This window comes from Hyperolius riggenbachi, chromosome 3 (genome assembly GCF_040937935.1).
Source record: "Hyperolius riggenbachi isolate aHypRig1 chromosome 3, aHypRig1.pri, whole genome shotgun sequence".
NCBI classification, from domain to species: Eukaryota; Metazoa; Chordata; class Amphibia; order Anura; family Hyperoliidae; genus Hyperolius; species Hyperolius riggenbachi.
This window is the reverse complement of record NC_090648.1, coordinates 71,315,760-71,335,654: the sequence shown is the minus strand read 5'-3', so window position 1 is coordinate 71,335,654 and position 19,895 is coordinate 71,315,760. Positions and strand designations below refer to the sequence as shown.

At 45.1% G+C, this 19,895-nt stretch overlaps 1 protein-coding gene across 2 annotated transcripts in view; it reads left to right on the top strand.

Annotated features, from left to right (window-relative positions):
- The window catches only part of ILF3 (interleukin enhancer binding factor 3), a 43,939-nt gene extending 25,532 nt beyond the window's left edge, over positions 1-18,407 (top strand). The window contains exons 18-20 of one of the 2 annotated variants that reach the window (XM_068274367.1): positions 13,819-14,235; positions 15,187-15,300; positions 17,074-18,407. In XM_068274367.1, the coding sequence (XP_068130468.1) occupies positions 13,819-14,235; positions 15,187-15,300; positions 17,074-17,213 (671 nt within the window). In that variant the 3' untranslated portion in view covers positions 17,214-18,407. Of the gene's footprint in view, positions 1-132; positions 617-13,818; positions 14,236-15,186; positions 15,301-17,073 lie in introns of those variants that run through there. The other variant, XM_068274368.1, reaches the window with a different exon arrangement.
- The last annotated feature ends 1,488 nt before the right edge of the window (positions 18,408-19,895 follow it).

Below are 19,895 nucleotides of genomic sequence, written 5' to 3'. Positions count from 1 at the left end.
TTATTGTTGCGGGGAGACAGGAGCAGAGAAATCTAAAAGAAAACATTTTTTTCTTCTGAAACAATCTGTGGCACAATGGCCATACAGAGGATTCTAATTTTATTTCTCTCTGCTGTCTCCCCCTTTTTGTAGGTGACTTTTTCACAGACTGCTACGGTTATCATGATTTTGCCTCTGCTTAGACCATCTATAGCGTATTGCACCCCACCCACTCAAAGCCCACAAACCAGCTCTTTACTCCTGTCTGTCTTAAGCTCTGCAAGACGAAAAAAACTCTTCCACCCTTTTTTTTGTTTTTCATAAGCATTTTATGGACTGCTCACTACAAGCTTGTAGCCCATGCAGTGTATACATTGTGGGAGTGTCAGCCTTCCTGGAGACTCTTGGTGTCCATGTGGAACTTGATTTTTATGGGTTTTAAAACTCAACGGTTGACCTGTCGTTTTTGGCTGATCCAACTTCATTTTTTTTTTCTGTTCCTATGATCAGTGGAGACTGCCCTGCAGTAAAGTGAATTTAAGTGCAAGGGAACTTTTTGTTTTGTTTTTTCTACCTTAGTGTTTTTATTGTTCAATTTTTACTTTGAGTTATGTTTTAATAAATCTTGTACAAACCACTGTTGCTTTGAAACCTATTAATTCTGTAGCATACCTACTCGAAGGCTACACTTTGGAACATGGATTGGATGGCATATGAAAGCTCACTATGCACCTTCTTGGAGTCTGCTGGCAATCTATTTGTATTGGAGTTGTCAGCTCAGGTATTTCCCCATTTGGGCATTTCCAGTAGTGGCTATACACATGGAGCAGCGCAAGCATGAAGGGAAATGGAGCCGAACTATTGCAAGAGATCTCAAACTAATCCCATAACATGAGCCATTCTGCAGTGTGCTTTATACAGGTTTTTGCTGTTACTACCGTATGTCTCTCTCCGTCAGTTGATATCTGGGGGAGTGGGCTGTGCTTTGTGGTGGCTATAGGATGTTGCTGTGCCATACCATTGTCCACTCTGTGCTCTGAACAAGGATGGTTTTTTGCATCAGTACAATAGAAATTAAGCTTGGCACTATTGTGAAGAATAACCGCTGGAACAAGTACAATGCATGTGCATAGACTTCACAAGTCCATGTGGATTAAACTTGTACTTGTCGTGATTCTTGGCGCAGTGGGCACCCACTGCCGGACTGCTCGTCCCCACTATGCCAAGGATCAGAAGTACAGTAAAACCTTGGATTGAGTTGTTCGATCTCTGCCTCCTCCCTACCCCTCAGTGAAAGAAGACGGGCGTGGAGAGGAGGTGATCAGCAGAGATATTGCAGAGGAGGCAGAGCTTCAGCTCAAAGCTCTGCCTCTTCAAGTAAAGCCCTGTGTGCCCGGGAGCTTTGCAGGGCTATTTCACTGTAATAAATCAATCTGTTGCAGGTATGCAGCGGGTTTTTTTTTTTTTTTAATTATCTGGGGTATTCATGTTTACCACTTGAGGACTGCAGTGTTTACCTCCCCTCCCCAAAGACCAGGCCATTTTCAGTTAAATAGGCCACTGCGACTTTAAGGCCAAGCTGCAGGGCTGCACAACAGCACACAAGTGATTCCCCCCCCCCCTTTTTCTCCCCACCAACAGAGCGCTCTGTTGGTGGGGTCTAATTGCCCCCACTTTTTTTTTCTTTTTTCCTGCAAATTTTTGTTTGTTTTTACCTCCCACCCGCCAATCACATCGATCGGCTGTCATAGGCTTCAGCCTATGAGAGCCAATCTCTCTGGTGCCCCTAGGGGACAGCCAGCTGTGTTACACGGCTGTCCCCAGTACAGCGCTGCTGCAGATCGCAGCGCTGTACACAGTAATTAGACGGCAAAACTACCGTCTAACTGTCTCACGAGCGGCGATTGGCCGCTCGCAGACTGAAGACTGAGCTCCGCCTTCCAAGCAGGAGATATGTGCACGCAATCTCCTGCTAGCCCCATAGACAGCTGTTGGTCCTGGGGCTGCCTCATTGCTTTCTCCAATTGGCGTGGAGCAGTCGGCAAGTAGCTAAGAAGTTTGACAAAAACAGGTTAAAGAGACTTCAGTCTCTTTAAAGCCACACACAGAAAAGTTGAAGCAAGCTAACAGATGGCAATTATTCCGTTTTGGTTATAGTGAAAGTCTTGTTTATATTTGTAATACTATTTCACTATAAAAATGATCAACTGGGTTTCCATTAATTCTTTCAGGGAAATTTGCTTTGATCTAATAGTGCTTTGGATTACAAGCAAGTGTCCACTGTACAAGCTTGATCCACAAGGCTGTGCAAATTGTTTGCATAAGTCACCCTCTATGCACATGCATTGTTCTTGTACCATTAGCTGCAGAACTTTGTTTCTCTTGTACTGATGTCTGACGTTTCCAGGGCCTACTATAACATGGATGTAAAAGTATACTGCCTTTGACCATGTTATGGGTCTGCACTTTCTACATTAGAAAACTGAGGAAAGTTGTCTGCTGCTGTTGGCACTAAAGATGCATAGCAGGGTAAGTGCTGATCCAGTTGCTTTAAAATGCACACCTCTAGGACTTAACCTGACCAGCAGGACGTATTTGTTTCTTCTTTGAGGCTGTGCTCTCCTCTACAAGTGCAGTTGCACATGTAGGTTTTAAAGGACAACTAAAGTCAGTATATGGAGGCTGCCATATTTGTTTCCTTTTAAACCAGGGGTAGGGAACCTATGGCTCGGGAGCCAGATGTGGCTCTTTTGATGGCTACATCTGGCTCACATACAAATCAGTAGGTTGATTCACACTACTCAACGGTACACACAGTTGACTACACTACTCAAGCAGCGCAGCTTAGTGTGGCAGCGCAAGTAAAATTTTCAAAGTAGGCATGCTACTGCTGTAGCGTGCACTACTAACTTGTGCTCCCCTCCAAAACGAAAAGCTGCTTCAATTGTCCCACCCTGGACCCTATCAGGTCCAGTGACTCTGTAGGACAAGATCCCCGAACTTTGATTGGTCCCATAGGCTGCCTATCACTTGACAGGCAACCTCTTGGGCCAAAGTGTGGGGATCTCATCCTACAAAGTGAATCAACCCCCAAGTCGGCTAGCGAATCATACAAGCTGTTAGTTGGTATTTCTCCGGTCTGGCTCTCTGGGAAATTGCTGATGATGAAAGCCAAGAGAAGCTGAAGGCGTGTCTGACACTTCCACTTCCTGGCGGATCAACTGTATACACCTCACCATGGCAACAGAGACCTGAGCCCTCTGCTGCGCATGCGCACTGTCCCAGTTTGAAACATTGTATGGCTCTCACAGAAATATATTTTGAAATATCTGGCGTTTATGGCTCTCTCAGCCAAAAAGGTTCCTGACCCCTGTTTTAAACCATACCAGTTTCCTGCTGGTCTATTTGGCTGCAGTAGTGTCCACCAGAAACAAACGTGCCACTAATCTTGTTAGATCTGACAGTCAAACGTCTGATCTGCTGCATAACAGTGCACTGTGGTCCTCAAGAGGTTAATACAAGTACCCATCTAAAGTATATGCATACTGGTAGGTGGTGCTCACCAGAGCATTTCTAAGTAACTAAAGGAACACTTAAGTCAAACTTTAACTTGCCTTGGGGCTTCTTGGAGTCCTCCTGTGCCCACGACACCGGTCAAAGTTCCTCCCCATCCACCCTGATTGGGCTACCGTGGCCTGGAGCTCTATGTGCATGCACAGAACTATCAGTGTGTGTGTTGCTGCTGCTGGCCAGAGACTTGGACTGGCGTTGTGGGCACAGAATGACTCCAGGGGGCTGCAAAAAAGCACCAGGTAAGTCAGTTTTATTGTTTGACTTAAAATTTACTAACTCATAAATTGTCCTGATACCTAATTAAACTTGGTTGCTTTTGTGGGAACCAAGGAAGCTGTCCGTGCCGGGATTTTTATAAAATCGCATCGATCAAGTGGGATCACACCCATAGAAAAAAAAAATTAGCAGGAGTTTTTCAAATCCCAACTGCTTAATAGCCTGCTAGTTCCAGGCCTATAGGAGATTAGTGGAGCCTCCTGTGTGATTTGCATAAATTGCTTATGAGATGCTCCTTCTGAGCGTCTACAAACTGACTGCCTGTTTTTGTAGTGAGACCAATTGTCAAGCTTAATTCCCATTGTGCATGGAGTAGGCAGCTCAGTCAGAATGATGGGGGTTCCATTTTGCAAAAAGGAGAAAGGCCTAGGGTTCTGTCACTTCAGGTACTTTTCTTGCTAAAATCCTGCCATGACCCTCTATTGCAGTGCAGGAAAAAGTGGACTAACTTGTGTAGTGCTAGCCCTACTAAGAACTTATCTGAAATTCCCTTCTTCAGTAAAGCAAGAGTTAAACTGTATGCAAAATAGGTTGGGAAACAGCTTGTCTGAAACCCCTCGGTTTAGCACTGTCAGGTGCTTTACTGTAAACGCATTCTGGTTCACTCAAGTCTCTTTAAGGCTATAGAGCTAAATGGAAATTTGTCAGAGGAACTGTATTTAGTAAAGTCAAAGGTGCAGGGTCCGATTCTTTAAAGGGGGACTGAAGTAAGAGGTATACGGAGGCTGCCATATTCCTTTGAATCCATACCTGTTGCCTGGCAGCCCTGCTGCTCCTCTGCCTCTAATGCTGGGGATACAGAGGTCGGCCGGATCGACCCCAGCCGCGTCCCTGCTTGTGCGCTGATCGATTACCGCTCGCCGGCGCTTCCTTATCAGCACTCTAGTCCCTGCCGGGCGGGAATCGTGCGGCTTGATCGGGCCAGCTGAATATTATCCGCTCTGACAAGACTAGCTGCATGCTTGCTTGCTTCTGGTGTTTAGATACTACTGGAGAGAAATGGACCAGCAGGGCTGCCAGGCAACTGGTATTGATTAAAAGGAAATATGGCAGCCTCCATATACCTCTTACTTCAGTTCCCCTTTAAAGGACCACTATCACAGTTACAAAATGTGTAAACCCCTACTTATAAGGTGTACATTCTCTACACACTATAGGAGGGCTGGTTCACCATACAAGCTTTTAGCTGATCTGAAAAGCTCTTACTAATGCAATGCTATGGAGGACTTGTGATTTTATAAAAAAAAAAAAATTGCTCTTGTGAGACAACACATAGCATTACATAAACAAGAGCTTTTATAATCACAAGCACTTAGAAAAAGCTCTAGCTGTGTGAACCAGCCCTAAATGTCCTTGTCTGTCACTTAGACCAGGGGTGCCCACACTTTTTCGGGTCGCGAGCTACTTTTAAAATGACCAAGCCTAGGACACACACACACACACACACACACACACACACACACACACACACACACACACACACACACACACACACACACACACACACACACACACACACACACACACACACACACACACACACACACACACACACACCCACCCCCCCCCCCCGCATAGTGAGTGTCATGATCCCCCTCCCCATCACAGCATAGTTGTAAAAAAATGGTCACAGAACCCTTCTCTTCAACACCTGTCCCCCCTTTCACAATCCTTCTCCCACCACAGTACATGGCTCCTGTGATCAACACATCTATAAACGCCCCCTCCAACCACCGCAATCCCCCCCTCTTCATCAAATCTAAACTTCTATATGCCCAGTTGCCCACCTTGCAGAGCAGTCTCTTTAGCCCCCTTTCTGTGCGCAGCATCAGTCGCCTCTGTTCGCCTCACAAGAGCGGGGATGACTGTTAGACGTCACTGAAGATCCGCGGGACTTGGGGAGGAGTGGCCACACGGCTTGCATCACAGAGCCTGAAGGGGAAGGAGAGGCTCCCCATTTGCTCCTCTCCCCTTCAGCCACGCCGCGCCTCTCCCCTGCAGCTGCTAGGAGAAAATGACAGCCGAGGCTACATGTAATTTCACAGCCGCAACCACGCTGCAGCTAAATTTGACAGGACGCAGCCGGACGGCCGCGATCTACTCAGAGGGCGGTCGCGGTCTACCGGTAGATCGCGATCGACGTATTGGGCACCCCTGACTTAGACGGTCTTGTACTAGCTAATCTCATTGTAGGAGTTTTTTTCAAATTACTGTAACCCATTTCAACTTCAATAGGAAGTGCTTTTGTAATGGAGGAAATGCTGAAATCAAACCCTGGGAATCGTTCATGAGGAGATTATTATTATTGTATTTATAAAGCGCCAACATATTACGCAGCGCTGCACAATAGATAAATGGGTTAACATACAGGTAGAACATACGGAAACTCACAACACAAGATCATGCAAATGATTTGATGACAATACAGTGTCATAGGTCAACATAGAGACTGTTCGAGTCTACAAGAAGGGTGGTTGTAAGTAAAATTGCATAATCAAGCTGGATACATTAGGGAGGAGGGCCCTGCCAGAGGCTTACAATCTAAAGGGTGGGGTGGAGACAATAGGTGCGTCTTTTGAGGGGGTCTAACAGAACATATTATGATGCTGGTGTAGGGGGGTATGCGAGCATATAGAGGTGAGTCTTGAGAGCTTGTTTGAAGGTATTAAAGGTGGGGGCGAGTTCCAGAGAGTAGGGGCAGCCCTGATGAAGTCCTGCAATCATTCTACTGGTATGTGTATACATTGTGATAGTGGGCTTTAAAGAGACACTGAAGTGAAAAATATAGGATATAATGAATTGGTTGTGTACTATGAATGATTACTAGATTAGCAGCAAAGAAAATCTCATATTATTTTCAGGTATATAGTGTTTTCTAACATTGCATCATTCTATAAATATGTGCAGATTACACAACACTCAGCATTCAAAATGATTCTTTCAGAGCAATCTGAACTAATGACCTCTCCTCTAGCAGAGAAAAAGACATTTGTTCACTAACAGTTGAGATAATAAAAGTCAGACAGCCCTCTCCAGGACTTTGAAAGTCATAGAGCTTAATGGCTTTTTTGCATAGAGATAACTGGAGTTTCTTCACTCTTCCTGTACTGGAAACCATTAGACTGATTAGTCTCTGCTCCTAATGTGTTATTTCTTAGCTGTACTACACATACAAATCATATCATTTTTTTTTCGCTTCAGTGTCTTTTAAAGACTATGCTCTATTCACAATTTCCCATTATCACTTAATTGATAAAAATAACCATTCAGCACATTTACAAGCAAAATAATTCCTCAAAGTTGTTCCTGATTTTCAATATTTTTCTTGCCTTAATTATATTACATTTTTAAGCTCCTAAACAACAAATATAACATAGGGCATGATTCAAAGCTTTTTCACCTTATCTATGTACTTTGGGTCCTTTCCTTTTCTATATGGAATACAGGTGGTTTTATGTTGGGTTGCTATGCATTGCAATGTTTTGTATTCCTGATGTTACGGGGCAGTGGTGTGTGTGGGACAAAAACTTTACCGTGTGTTTTGGCACTTGCACCTTGACTTTCCATAAGCTTTTTAAAGAACCAGAGGTGGAGTTCCAAGGATATCCGCACACAGACGCTGGCCCTGCCTATAGGACTCTGCTATGCCTCCATAAATCACAGCCGTGCTGTTGGCATGCAGCGGGCTGTTTACCTATGTAGTGTCACTCTCGCCGCTCCTCCTGCATAGCTCCGGTCCTCGCCCGCATCCCTTCCCTCCAATCGGGGGAGGGAAGGGACTCGGCGGGGACCAGAGCTATGCAGGAGGCGGAGTGGCGAGTGACACTACATGGGTAAACGCAGCGTGCACGGCTGTGATTTGCGGGGGGGGGGGGGGGCACTACATAGCAACAGAGGCTGGGCTGTATAGGCAGGCCCAGCTCTGTACGGATATCATTCTTAGAACCCCACCTCCTGTTCTCTTTAAGCATGTGTTTACACTGATCACTCTGCTCCTTCTCCCCTCTTCTGCTGAATAGACTTTGCCATGGCTACAGCTGAGCCACTTCACTTTGCCTGAAAGGGAAGGGGAGCAGAGAGCCTCTAGGTTATGATTTAGCATAGCAGTACAATTTTATTTATTTTTTTACACCAAATAAGTGTTTTTATAGCAATTTTGGGCAAGCTGTATTTCACAGCACTTTTTTCCCCCAACTGCAGAGAAGAGGCTAACTCCCAGCTCAAATTGGCCACTTTGAAAGTATAGTGAGTAGTATGTGTTAATGTATAACTTTCCCCTGCATTGTCTTAAAGGACTCATGAGGCGAAATGGGCAAAAAAACTGCATGAAATTTGAATGCACAGAGGACGCCATCTGCGCCCTCCATGCCGTTCCGCTGCTCAATGTCAAAAATTGGGTCAACAAACCTCCCGCCGCACGTAATCAAAACGTCGGGGAGGTGACGATAGACTGGGAAATGGTTGTACTTGATGAACCAAGCCTTTTCTGATTTCAGTTCCATCAATTTGAGCTGTGCAAAAAATGGACTGGCGTTAGATATCCTTGACTCACTGGGTTTCCTATTAGTGTAGCTGGAGCATGAACTGAATACATGCTTAGAGACACTGAAGCGAGAATAATTCTCGCTTCAGAAGCTCATAGTTAGCCCCTGCTAAAACGCCACTATCCTGCGGCTAAACGGGGGTACCTTCACCCCCAACTATGCACACATGCCCCTGCTAACTATGAGCTCTGAAGCGAGATTTATTCACGCTTCAGAGTCTCTTTAAAATCGGGCTCAAAGGCTTTTGTAAATTGGCACTAGTTAACTGATTTCCATAATCTGTTATGAAGGGAATTCATATTTTCCAGCTCGGTTCCAATGATTGTGTAAAGACAACTAGACATGACATGGCACAGGAGTTGGATACATCTTATGACTGACATTCAGGCCTGCTACTGTGGCTTGAAGGAAATGATTTTGTCCTCTGTGAGGGACTGGTCAGGAAAGTAGTAGGGCAGTCATCTCACAGCTGCCACAGTAGTTCTGGGGGCAGAGTTGCTTGGTGTCCAAGTTGGAGTTGAGCTATGCAGCACTCTGCTGCTAGTTATTAAAAGAGAGTACAACTTTGCTGGCAGAAGGGATGTGGTTAACTTGCACATGTTGCTACCTATAGCCGATGCGTTCCACCTCATGTTCCACGTGACTCCCATGCTTCCCACTGGGTTTGGAGGAAGCATGGGATTGATGTGGAATGCATCTATTCTAGGCAGCGACATGGGTAAGTTAAAGTGAACCTCCGGACTAAAAATCAGACTCAGCAGCACTGAAAAGGCTTGGTGTTTCTTTTACAGTTTCACAGCGTCAGAACTTTGTTTCTCTTATACAAGCCTCATTTTTAGCTGCACAGAATAAAACTGCCCGGGCTTTTTTCCCCTGATGCTGTGCAAAGCATGATGGGATTTCTGATTTTGTTCTCGTTCTGTTTTGGTGCAATTTTTATTTTATTTTTTACATTTTGAATTTGACATTTGAAGCCTAGCATGTGCAGCTGGGAGGGGTAATCAGGACACAGGACAGTTGGAACTGTCTCCTGCTCCTTGTCACCTATCTATTCTAATTAACATAACTAATGTAACTTGATAGTATGTTTGTTTAGGCTGAAGTTCCCCTTTAAACACTCCCCACCAGAGCCAGCAAGTTGTATTCATAATTTTTGCTTGCGCAGCTTAACTCTAGTTCAAGGAACACTACCATGAAGAGGAATCTGCTAGTAGGGAGCAGAAAGGGTACTGTTGTATCTCAGACAAGCAAACCTTTCAACGTGTCCGTTACTTGTAGCACTATATATAGTTGTAACTGCATCCTTAAAATGGTAGGTTATGGATCTAGCGGTAGGGTTGGTTTAATTTGTGTAATGCCACATGAGGGACTGCCCAAGCCATTGGACAGCTTTTTGCATCTCTTAAAGTGATCCTTAAAGGGAATGTTTACCATTTAAAAAAAGTCAAACTCGCCTAATGAGATGGAAGGCTTGGTCCTAATGAGCCTGCCCGGTCCTGCGCAGGTATCCCCCGTGACAGTATTCGACCAGTTCGGTCAAATACTGCCACTTCCGCAGCTGAAGGGAGCTTTCGGGAGTACTCGGGCTCCCAAAGACAGGGCGCTCCATACTACGCAATGCGCGAGCACCCTCTATGACGCACTCGCGCGTAGTATGGAGCGGCCCATCTTCGGAAGCCCGAGTGCTCCCGAAGACCTCCGAAGTCCCTGCGGCGGCGGACACGAACGGGGGAGCCAGCGCAGCACCGGGAGAGGAGAGGCTCATTAGGACCGAGCCTTCCCTCTATCAGACTTAAAGCCAGTGGATACCATTTAAAAAAAATAAAAAAAGTCAAACAAAAAAGAGATTTACTCACCTGGGGCTTCCCTCAGCCCCCTGCAGCCGATCGGTACCCTCGCAGCTCCGCTCCGAGGCGAACACTTCCGGTGAGGCCGCAATAGCAGCATAGGGGGCGATATTATGGCTGGGAACGTGGAGAATCACTCGCGTTCCCATGCCTGTCGGTGACGTATATAGTTGGGAGTATAGTCTTTTTACACAAAAGGGAAAGAGAAAACCTTATAATCCTTTTTGGGGTGATCTACTCTCCCCTATCAAAGCTTCGCATATATAGAAAGGACTATGAAAATGAAAAAATTCGGGCAGGGACTTTCCAATGCAAAAAACATCAAAACTTTATTGACACAGACAGAGAAGGGTAAAAATCCTCCGTTGGAGGTTCCTTGTGGATATTTCCAATACAGAATTTAAAGTGCAGACATCGGCTTTATTGTAGACTTAATGCAAACTTTTAAAAAGGCCGGTGACGGACAGACCGGAAGTGTTTGCCGGCGGGTGCAGAAGCATCGGAGCGGGGCTGCGAGAGCACTGATCTGCTGCAGGGGGCTGAGGGAAGCCCCGGGTGAGTAAACTTAAGGATCACTTTAAGGTGGATCAAAGATTCTTTTACTCAACACCAATTTTCATCCGATTATAGTATAATCATTGATTCAAATGGTCGATCGGCCGTCAAGTTGCCTAATGCATTCCCACATTAAAGTGGATCCGAGATGAACTTCTACTCATTGCATAATTGTGTTCCTTTCACTTTGTTTATAGGGCATTCCTCAAACCAAATACTTTGTTTTAATACACTAATTCCCTATAAACTAAACAAGCCTCGCCCACAGCTTTTCAGAGTGCCTTGGCACTTTCAGACAGTAGCAAGGGCTTATGGGAGCTCAGTCTGGGCCAGAGATTTCAGAGGCAGGGGGACGGGGAATTAGGTTTTCACAGGCTGAAGGCTGGAGATGCAGATCAGCTTGCCTGTGTAATGTTTACAAACATGGCTGCTGTCCTTTCACAGGAAGAAACCATCCTATTCTGTTGAAGTGGTTTGAAGCTAGATTTGCTGTGTAAATTATCTAAACTTTAGATAAGATATACAGACACTGTACTTGTTATAGAGGGGGGGGGGGGGGGGGGGGGGGGGACTCATCTCAGATCTGCTTCAAGGTGCCCATTAATGATGTGAACTTTTTTTTTTTCTTTTGTCAATTGGCACCATCAGCATTATTTGAACGTTCTGTGAAATGTAATCGTTGTTCCCTTTTAGTTGGGGTATGCAGTGGGGTTTTTAGGCTGCAGAATACAAACTGTGATAACACTGGTCTAAATGGTGTTGCAGTCTCTTGATTAGAATGACCCATTGTCTTTCCAATCATGCTTTGCAGTGAAATCAGTGGTCTTTGCAGTCATTTTCTCAGCTTTTATTTACTGGTGTCTGGAGGATTAATCCAGGACACAGTTTGTATTGTGAGATGTGCTGGAAAACCACCCTCAAGTTTCTGTGGAGTCCATGCTCTGATTAAGCAGTGCTGAACAGGAATCAAGAGGATGTACACAATGTTGAAGAGCACTTCTGGTGTAAAAGACATGTAGCATTAAGGCTGAATTTCCACTTGTGCGGTGAGAATCGACGCGGGAAAAATTCACATGCGGATGCAAATTTCGCATGCGGGTCTATGCAAATTTTTATGCAAATTTGCATGGATGACGATGTATGCGAATTTAACCATGGCAGTGCAGCCCCCCCCCCCCCCCCCCCCCATTGTTTCTATGTGAATTGGCATGAAAATTCGCATACCCAAACCGCATGCAAATTTCCTATTAAATACATTGTATGCGATTCACATAGCGGTATGCAAATTCTGATGGTTCTGCCATGCAAATTTTTTCTGCACAGAAAACGCAAAGGAATCCTGAGAAGTGGAAACAGTCCCATTCACTTGTATTGCTATGCGAAAAACGCATGCGAATTCGCGATAGTGGAAATGGGCCCTATGAGAGCCTGTCATGTCAGGCTCTACGGGTCAGGGGCTCTGGAGCAGTGGTCTTCAACCCTGTCCTCAAGGCCCACCAACAGTGCATGTGTTGTGGAAATCCACACAGGTAGTTTAACCTCTGTTACTGCCAGGGAGGGTAATCGGCTCTACTGAGACACTAGATATCTCACCTGTGCATGTTTGGGTTTTTTTTTTGTTTTTTTTTTTCTTTCAAAACCTGTACAGTTGGTGGACCTTGAGGATAGGGTTGGGGAACTCTGATTCTAGAGCGTTAACTTGCCTGATCGCCTGTAACTAGTCACATAAAGTTCTGGCCCCCCAGCTAATTACCCCCAGCCATGGCCCAGTCTGTGGAAACACAGGCTGGCTGGCGCCATCACCTGTTGAAATGCATTCAAGTGATCCTGGCAGCAGTGAGACACAGCCTGACATGATGGGTTGTCCTTTACACAGGAAGTACTCCTTTTTTAAACAGGTGGCTTTAATATTTTAGTGTGAAGGGCCAGATTTGTAAGTTTTACCGCCCAAGGCCAATTATCACTAGACCTAGTCTGTCCGCAGCTGCCCTGCAGAGATTGCAGATAGCTGCGGGTGGCCAAGGATGGACTAGGTCTGGCTGCATCTGTGCCTCGTGCAGTGTTTACTGGAGGAGTAGAAGACTCATCTCTGAGCTGGACGAAAGTGCAGGCTGCAGCGGGCAGCATGACCAATAGTTCAGTTTGCTGCATGTCTGCCCTTAAACCAGGCTGAATTTCTGGTGCCGTGGCCTTGCCAGAAATCCAGCCCTGTCCGTGTTTAGCAGTTTGTGGGCGTCATTCTTCTCTCTCCCCCACCTTAGGGTTAAAACTGCCTGAACTAGTAAACCAGTATTAAAGAAACCATCCTATCTGTGCAGAGAATCTGTCGCCTCTTTTCTGAATTCTGCACTTTGCATGTAGTTTGTAATGAGGTGATGTCAAAACAGTCCTCCCCATTGCCACACAGCTGGATAGGTGTGTCCAGTGCCGCCCTGTTTGTAATTGGCAGCGCAAAACTGTAAGGCTACATTTCCCCTGTACAAGGCATGCATCTTTGCCAGGCTGGTGTGATGCACCTTGCAGCTGAACCCCTCTAGCTGTTTCATGCATGGCTGCATTTTTGGAGCTGCTGTTGAGAATGCAGTGATGAATGCAATCCAGCAGACAGAGGAATGCTTTTCTTCATCTGTTAATTTGGATTATAGCAGCTACCTAACGGTGTCTCGCTCTAGACTACCTCTGCATATATTCAATGGAAAGGGGCAGTACGCCTAGAATACCCCCAAAACCATATGGAGGAGGCCCACTATACTCCAGGGAAAGCTAAAAAATGAGATCTCCCAAATCAGCAAGGCAATCTTTATCAGAAAGCAGGGGTTTGTATACCATGGAAATGCTATAAAATACTATTTTGCCACCTCCTATAAAAAAAATTACATAGGATCCTCCAATGTTCAGGAACAATGGAAACCGGAATCGCATAATGTGGTTTGCTTTTGTGTAGTATTTACTTCTCGTGGAAATTTTAGTCTGTCAAGGAGAGGTCTTGCAAAACTTTTTATGAATGTTGTGCATTGACGGAAAACCTTGCTCTTGTTTCACAGGTCAGTTCTACAGCAATGGAGGCGGCTCTGGCAACACAGGAGGAAGTGGTGGCGGTGGTGCTGGCTCTGGAGGCTACGGTTCTTATTACCAAAGCGAGAGCTACACTGCACCAGCTCCTGCTAAACCATTTGTGAAGAAGCCCCCGCAACATCAACAGCAACACCATCAGCAACAGCCACACCAGCAGCAACACCAACAGCAGGCTCCAGCACAGCAACACACGGCCCCGTCCAAGCCTTCCTACAACCAAGGCTACCAATCACACCAAGGCCAGCAACAGCAGAGCTACAACCAGAACCAGTACAGTAACTACGGACCACCACAGAAGCAGAAGGGAGGCTACAACCAGGCGTCTCAGGGAGGCGGCAATACCAACTATTCTTATTCCAACTCCTACAGTAGCGGGGCTAACACAGGTGAGAATGGTCCTAGATATGTTCAATCTAATACGGTGGTGCTGTTCCTCACCAGTTGGGCCCGGTTCACATGAATGGATAGAAAACTGCACTAGTCTACTCTAGGGGACCCAGCAGGAAACCTCATAGGGAACAGCTCTCCAGTCACAGCACCCTCTTACAACAAACCATTCTGATAGGCCAAATAGTGGGCATAGTTTACTAAGGAAGGCTGATCTCCGAGCTTAATCACTTGTAAGTAATACTCATTTGAATCACGACTAATCACAGCAGCTGAGCGGTGGGGATTGGAAGGGTTATTTACCCATAAATCTGAGTCCTCCCCACGCTCCATATAGGACCATGCGTCCTAATAGTAGCATTCCAAGCCTCGCTGCCGTCACTTCCTCGAAGCCGGAAGGAGGAAGTGACAGCAGCGAGGCTTGAAACACTACTATTCGTATGCATGGACCTATATGGAACGTGGGGAGGACTCGCATTTATGGGTAAATATCCCTTCCGATCCCCGCCGCTCAGCTGCTGTAATTCTCATTTAAATTACTAGTGATTGAGCTCGGAGGTCATCCCTGGTCCTAAGTCCAGCTTGCATGGAAGTCATATACAGCTTGGTGTTTTTCAGGAAGTTGTTTGATCGGCCCACGACAGCTGTATACAGTTTGTATTAACTTTACATGCAAGCCAGAATGGAGACCATGCCTAGTGGTGTTTAGACCCTTATTGCAGTCACTTTCTCTGTAGTGCTGGGCCATTGTTGGAGCATGTTGGTCAGCTGACTAATGAGATGCAATGGATTGTTGGTAGTGGCAGTAAGGAACCAGCAGGTAGGGGAAGTTTCAGAAGGCCCTTCTGTCTGGTTGAAATCTGCTCTCCTTGTTCAGTATTTTGTAATTTTCTGGTCGTGTTATTCCATAGCAAGAACCATGTAATAAAGGTTTTCTTTCTTTTCTGCAGGCTATGGCTCTGAGGGCTCTGGCGGGCGAGGTGGCAGCTCGTACACAGCTGCAAGCTCCGGTTACAACCAAGGCTCAAATTATGGCGGTGGTGCTAGCAATACCCAATACCAAGGTAAGCACTGCTGTATATTCCTCCGCTAGATTTCAGTTGGTGTCTCTGCACTGGCTCACTCTGAAGTCTTGCTGACAGAGCAACTGTCTCAGTCAAGAACCAGTTTTATTACTTGGCGCCCATATATGAAAAAAAATACATGGAGGTTTCTAATAGTGGGCCATTGTTGGGGATAATTGAGCTCTGCTTACCTCCCTATGAAGCACAAATTCCCCTCCCCAATTGCTGCTAATAAGACAACTATCAGTAAGCAAGTGTTAAACAAAATTGTACATGAAAAGTAGGAAAAAAGCTTACACAGCTACTTCTCAAATTTTAATGTTAATTAGGGGTATAAGCTGTAAATTCATTGGAAGTTTTTTTTGAGAGAAGTGACAACCGCCAGAGCTGGTCTCTGCATGTCTCAGACTACAGAAGACACTAGCTGAGATACTAATTACCCCATCTGTGCAAAGGTGAGGTTGCCTGCTAAGCATGCACTAATGGCTCATACACACAGGCTACAGCTGTCGCCGCAACCACATGGCACACGCGTGTGATGCGCGTGCCCCGAACCGTCGCTACTCAGAGTTGTCCCTAAGCGATTGACCTGGCCAATCGCCGGCAACAGCTGTCGCCGCAACTGTCGCTAGTCCTCCGTGTGTGCGGACTAGCGACAGCAACCCACACACAGTGAGCAGAGCTTCAGGTGGGGGGAGGGACCTTTGGCGACAGCTTCCGCCGCATCTCTGTGCCCTGTTTATGGCTGCAGCACAGAGGGTGACGAGCTGTGGTGTGTTTTTGTCGCTTGCCTCGTTTTGTGCCTCGTGTATATGAGGCAATAGGAAGCAACTAGGACCGGTTTGATAAACCCTGCTTTAAAGTGACATTGAAGTGGAAACAAATTTTATAACCAATTGTATTTCAGTTACACATACAATTCATTATTTCATAAGTTAACTTTTCACTTCAGATTCCCTTTAAAGCGTACCTAAACTGAGAAGGATATGGATTTTTCCATTTAAAATACCATTTGCCTGACTCTCTCCTGCTGATCCTGTGTCGCTAATACTTTTAGCCACAGCCCCTAAACAAGGATGCAGATCAGGTGCTCCGACTGAAGTCAGACTGCATTAGCTGCATGCTTGTTTCAGGGTGTGTTCAGCCACTAATGCAGCCAAAGATCAGGACAACCGGTATTAAAGGGGAACTGAAGAGAGGTATATGGAGGCTGTCATGTTTATTTCCTTTTAAGCAATACCAGTTGCCTGGCAGCCCTGCTGATCCTCTGCCTCTAATACTATTAGCCATAGCACCTGAACAAGCATGCAGCAGATCAGGTGTTTCAGACTTTAAAGTCAGATCTGACAAGACTAGCTGCATGCTTGTTTCGGGTGGTGTTCAGATACTACTGCAGAGAAATAGACCAGCAGGGCTGCCAGGCAACTGGTATTGATTAAAAGGAAATATGGCAGCCTCCGTATACCTCTAACTTCAGTTCCCCTTTAAGGAAACTGCCATATACCTCTGTTTAGGTTCCCTTTTAAAGTAACTTCTGGATGCTAAACTTCCTTGTCAGCACCCTCTATACTTCATAGGTTAGGCTTTTGTAATTATTTATTTTTCAGGAACAGGCGAACAGCCTTTATTGAGAACTGAAGTTGAGGGTCGGTGAGCTTCCCGTTGTGTAAATTGCCATATATGGCAACTAGTAATTCAGGATACATGAAATATTGCTCTAGTGGTGATCAGGTTTTGCACTTGGCTCTAACAAATCTGTCCCCTCCTCTTCAGGATACTCGCAGAGCAGCAGCTACAATCAAGGTTCTGCACAAAACTACAACGCTTCTACCGGATCATACCAGGCTGCCCAAGGTGGAACCAGCGGCTATGGGAGAGGCGTGGACCACAGCTTGAATTACCAGTACAGATAGACTTTCTCATCCCAGAATTCCCTCTGATCATCCCCACCCACAAACCTCCTTCCCCCAACTTTGCCCAGAGGGACCGCAATCTTTTTGTTACCACTTAACAATCTTACAGCAGCTATGGATAAAGGTTGTCGCCTCCTTACATTGCAGTGCTTTGTCATGACGTTATGCCCCATTTTTCTTTGGCTTAAAACGCGTCTGGATTACATATTGGTCCCTCTCTTGTTCCTGTAGCACCCTTTTTCCACAGCAGACATGTTTTGAATTTATTTTTGTTTTTTAATTCCATGAAGATGATTTTTTTTTTTTTATTTAAGTTCAGGCAAAGTGATTGGTCAGCTGAGATCAGGGTCGCTGCCATTATTGGGTCAGTAATGGCTTTAAGCATTGTAGTGTAAAGGTTTTCTCACAAATATTTAATGGTTATATAAAAAAAATCACTCTAGTGGTTTTGGTAACCGTACAAGGTGTCTTAATATATTTGTAGCTTAGACCCAGACCCAATGGGCCTTAATGGTCTTTGCATCTAAAGGAGATATTGACTTGCTACCATCCACCAATCAGAGACCCTTTTTAATTAGTGCATTGTAGGTAAAAGAATTACTGCTCATGTGCAAGATCCAATCTACCTTCAGGTTCTTTGACACTTGGCCCAGTGTTACTTTTTTTTACACATAGCTTGAATTACCCATGATTCTAAACTGCTGTGGTGTAGCAGATATAACTATGCGCACATTTAGTTATTCCCTGCCTTTCCAGCAGATGGCAGTCTCGTGTAAACCGTGCAGTCTCTCTCCACCCTAGAAAAACTCTGGTTCCTCTGGATGTCACTGCATTTTCCCCTTTATGCAGTCAACACTTCCTAAAGCACCTACAAGTTTCAGGGCAGATTTGTTGGTTTGTGAAGTTCTAGACCTGAGCAAGTACAGTCATCGGCACCTGTTTTTTTGTTTTTTATTTTTGTTTTCCTTGTTAAAATAATTCTGTGAAGTGACTTTAACATGCTTTATGTAATTTTAATGCGTTAGTGTTTGAATTTTTTTTTCCTTTTTTGCAAAAATTTTTTTTTCTTGTTTTATAAAGTGAAGATATTATTTTAAGACAGTGGGTTGTCCTGGGTCTTTTTCAGTATGTCGTTTCATTCAGGCAGCATCTGGAGTGAGCCGAAACAGATAAATAAAACATTTAAAATTAAAACCGGTTTCATTTTCTTGACTTGGACTAGTCTAACGAGAAGCAATCTGCTTTATTAAATACCACTCTCGAAGTAATTAATCCTTTTTAAATTTATAAAGTTTTTTTATAACTGTGTTGTGTGCCAACTGTATTTAAAGGGAACCTGAAGCGAGAAGTACATGGATGCCATATTTAATTCCTTTTGAGCACTACTGTTAGCCTGGGAGTCCTGCTGATCTTTCTGGCCTCTAGTGTCTGACTAAAAATAGCTACATGCTTGTTTCAGGTGTGTGATTCAAACATCTGATCTGCATGCTTGTTCAGGGCCTATGGGTAAAAGTGCTAGAGGCAGAGGCTCAGTTGGATTGCCAGGCAACTGGTTTAATTTAAAGACCTATAAAGGCTGTCATATTTATTTCACTCATCAGGTTTCCTTTAAAGCAAAAAAAAAAAAGTTGTGACTGCTTTAATAATGCAGAATTCTCCTTAGCTGCTCTCTTCTGATAGGGTTAGTGTGGCCAAACTGCTACATGGCTACTCCTGCAGGAATTGGGTGGTAGGATGAGTTTGGACAGCACAGCTATGTCTGCAAATGGACTGAACACACAATCAGGCTGTTTAAAGGACAACTGAAGCACAAGGGATATGGAGGCTGCCATATTTCCTGTTTAACAATACCAGTTGCCTGGCAGCCCTGCTGGTCTAGTTGGGTGCAGTGGTGTCTGAATAACCACAGAAACAAGCATGCAGCTAATCTTGTCACATCTGACAATGTCTGTAACATCTGATCTGCTGCATGCTTGTTCAGGGTATACGGCTAAAAGTATTGGAGGCAGAGGATCACCTGGATAGCCAGGCAACTGGTATTGCTTCAAAGGTAATATGGCAGCCTCCATGTCCCTTTTTTGCTTCAGTTGTCCTTTACCCAGATGATGACCTGTCACGCCAATTGGCAGGAATGTGGCGGCTGCTCCAGGATCGCCTAAAGCCAATTGGTCAGTCTTAGCGTGCGCATGTCCACTTGAATGACTGAGCTCTGCTCCACCATTAGTCTCCTATCGGCAATCACCGCTAGGAGACTGTTAGACGGCGAAAGCTTGGTCTATTTTCTATTTACAATGTACAGTGCTGTGATCTGGGGCTGCCATGTGACATGCCTATCCCACTGGGAGGCACAGAGTGATTGGCTCTCATATGCTGATGTCTATGAGAACCAATCACTGGGATTGGCTGAAGCCCAAAATTATTTAAAAAACACCCCAGCAGCGAACAGAGCCCATTAATTGAAAGCTCTGTTGGCGGGCAGAAAAGGAGAGGGGCATCATGTGTACTGAGTTGTACGGCCCTGCAGCGAGGCCTTAAAGAGAATCTGTATTGTTAAAATCGCACAAAAGTAAACATACCAGTGCGTTAGGGGACATCTCCTATTACCCTCTGTCACAATTTTGCCGCTCCCCGCCGCATTAAAAGTGGTTAAAAACAGTTTTTAAAAGTTTGTTTATAAACAAA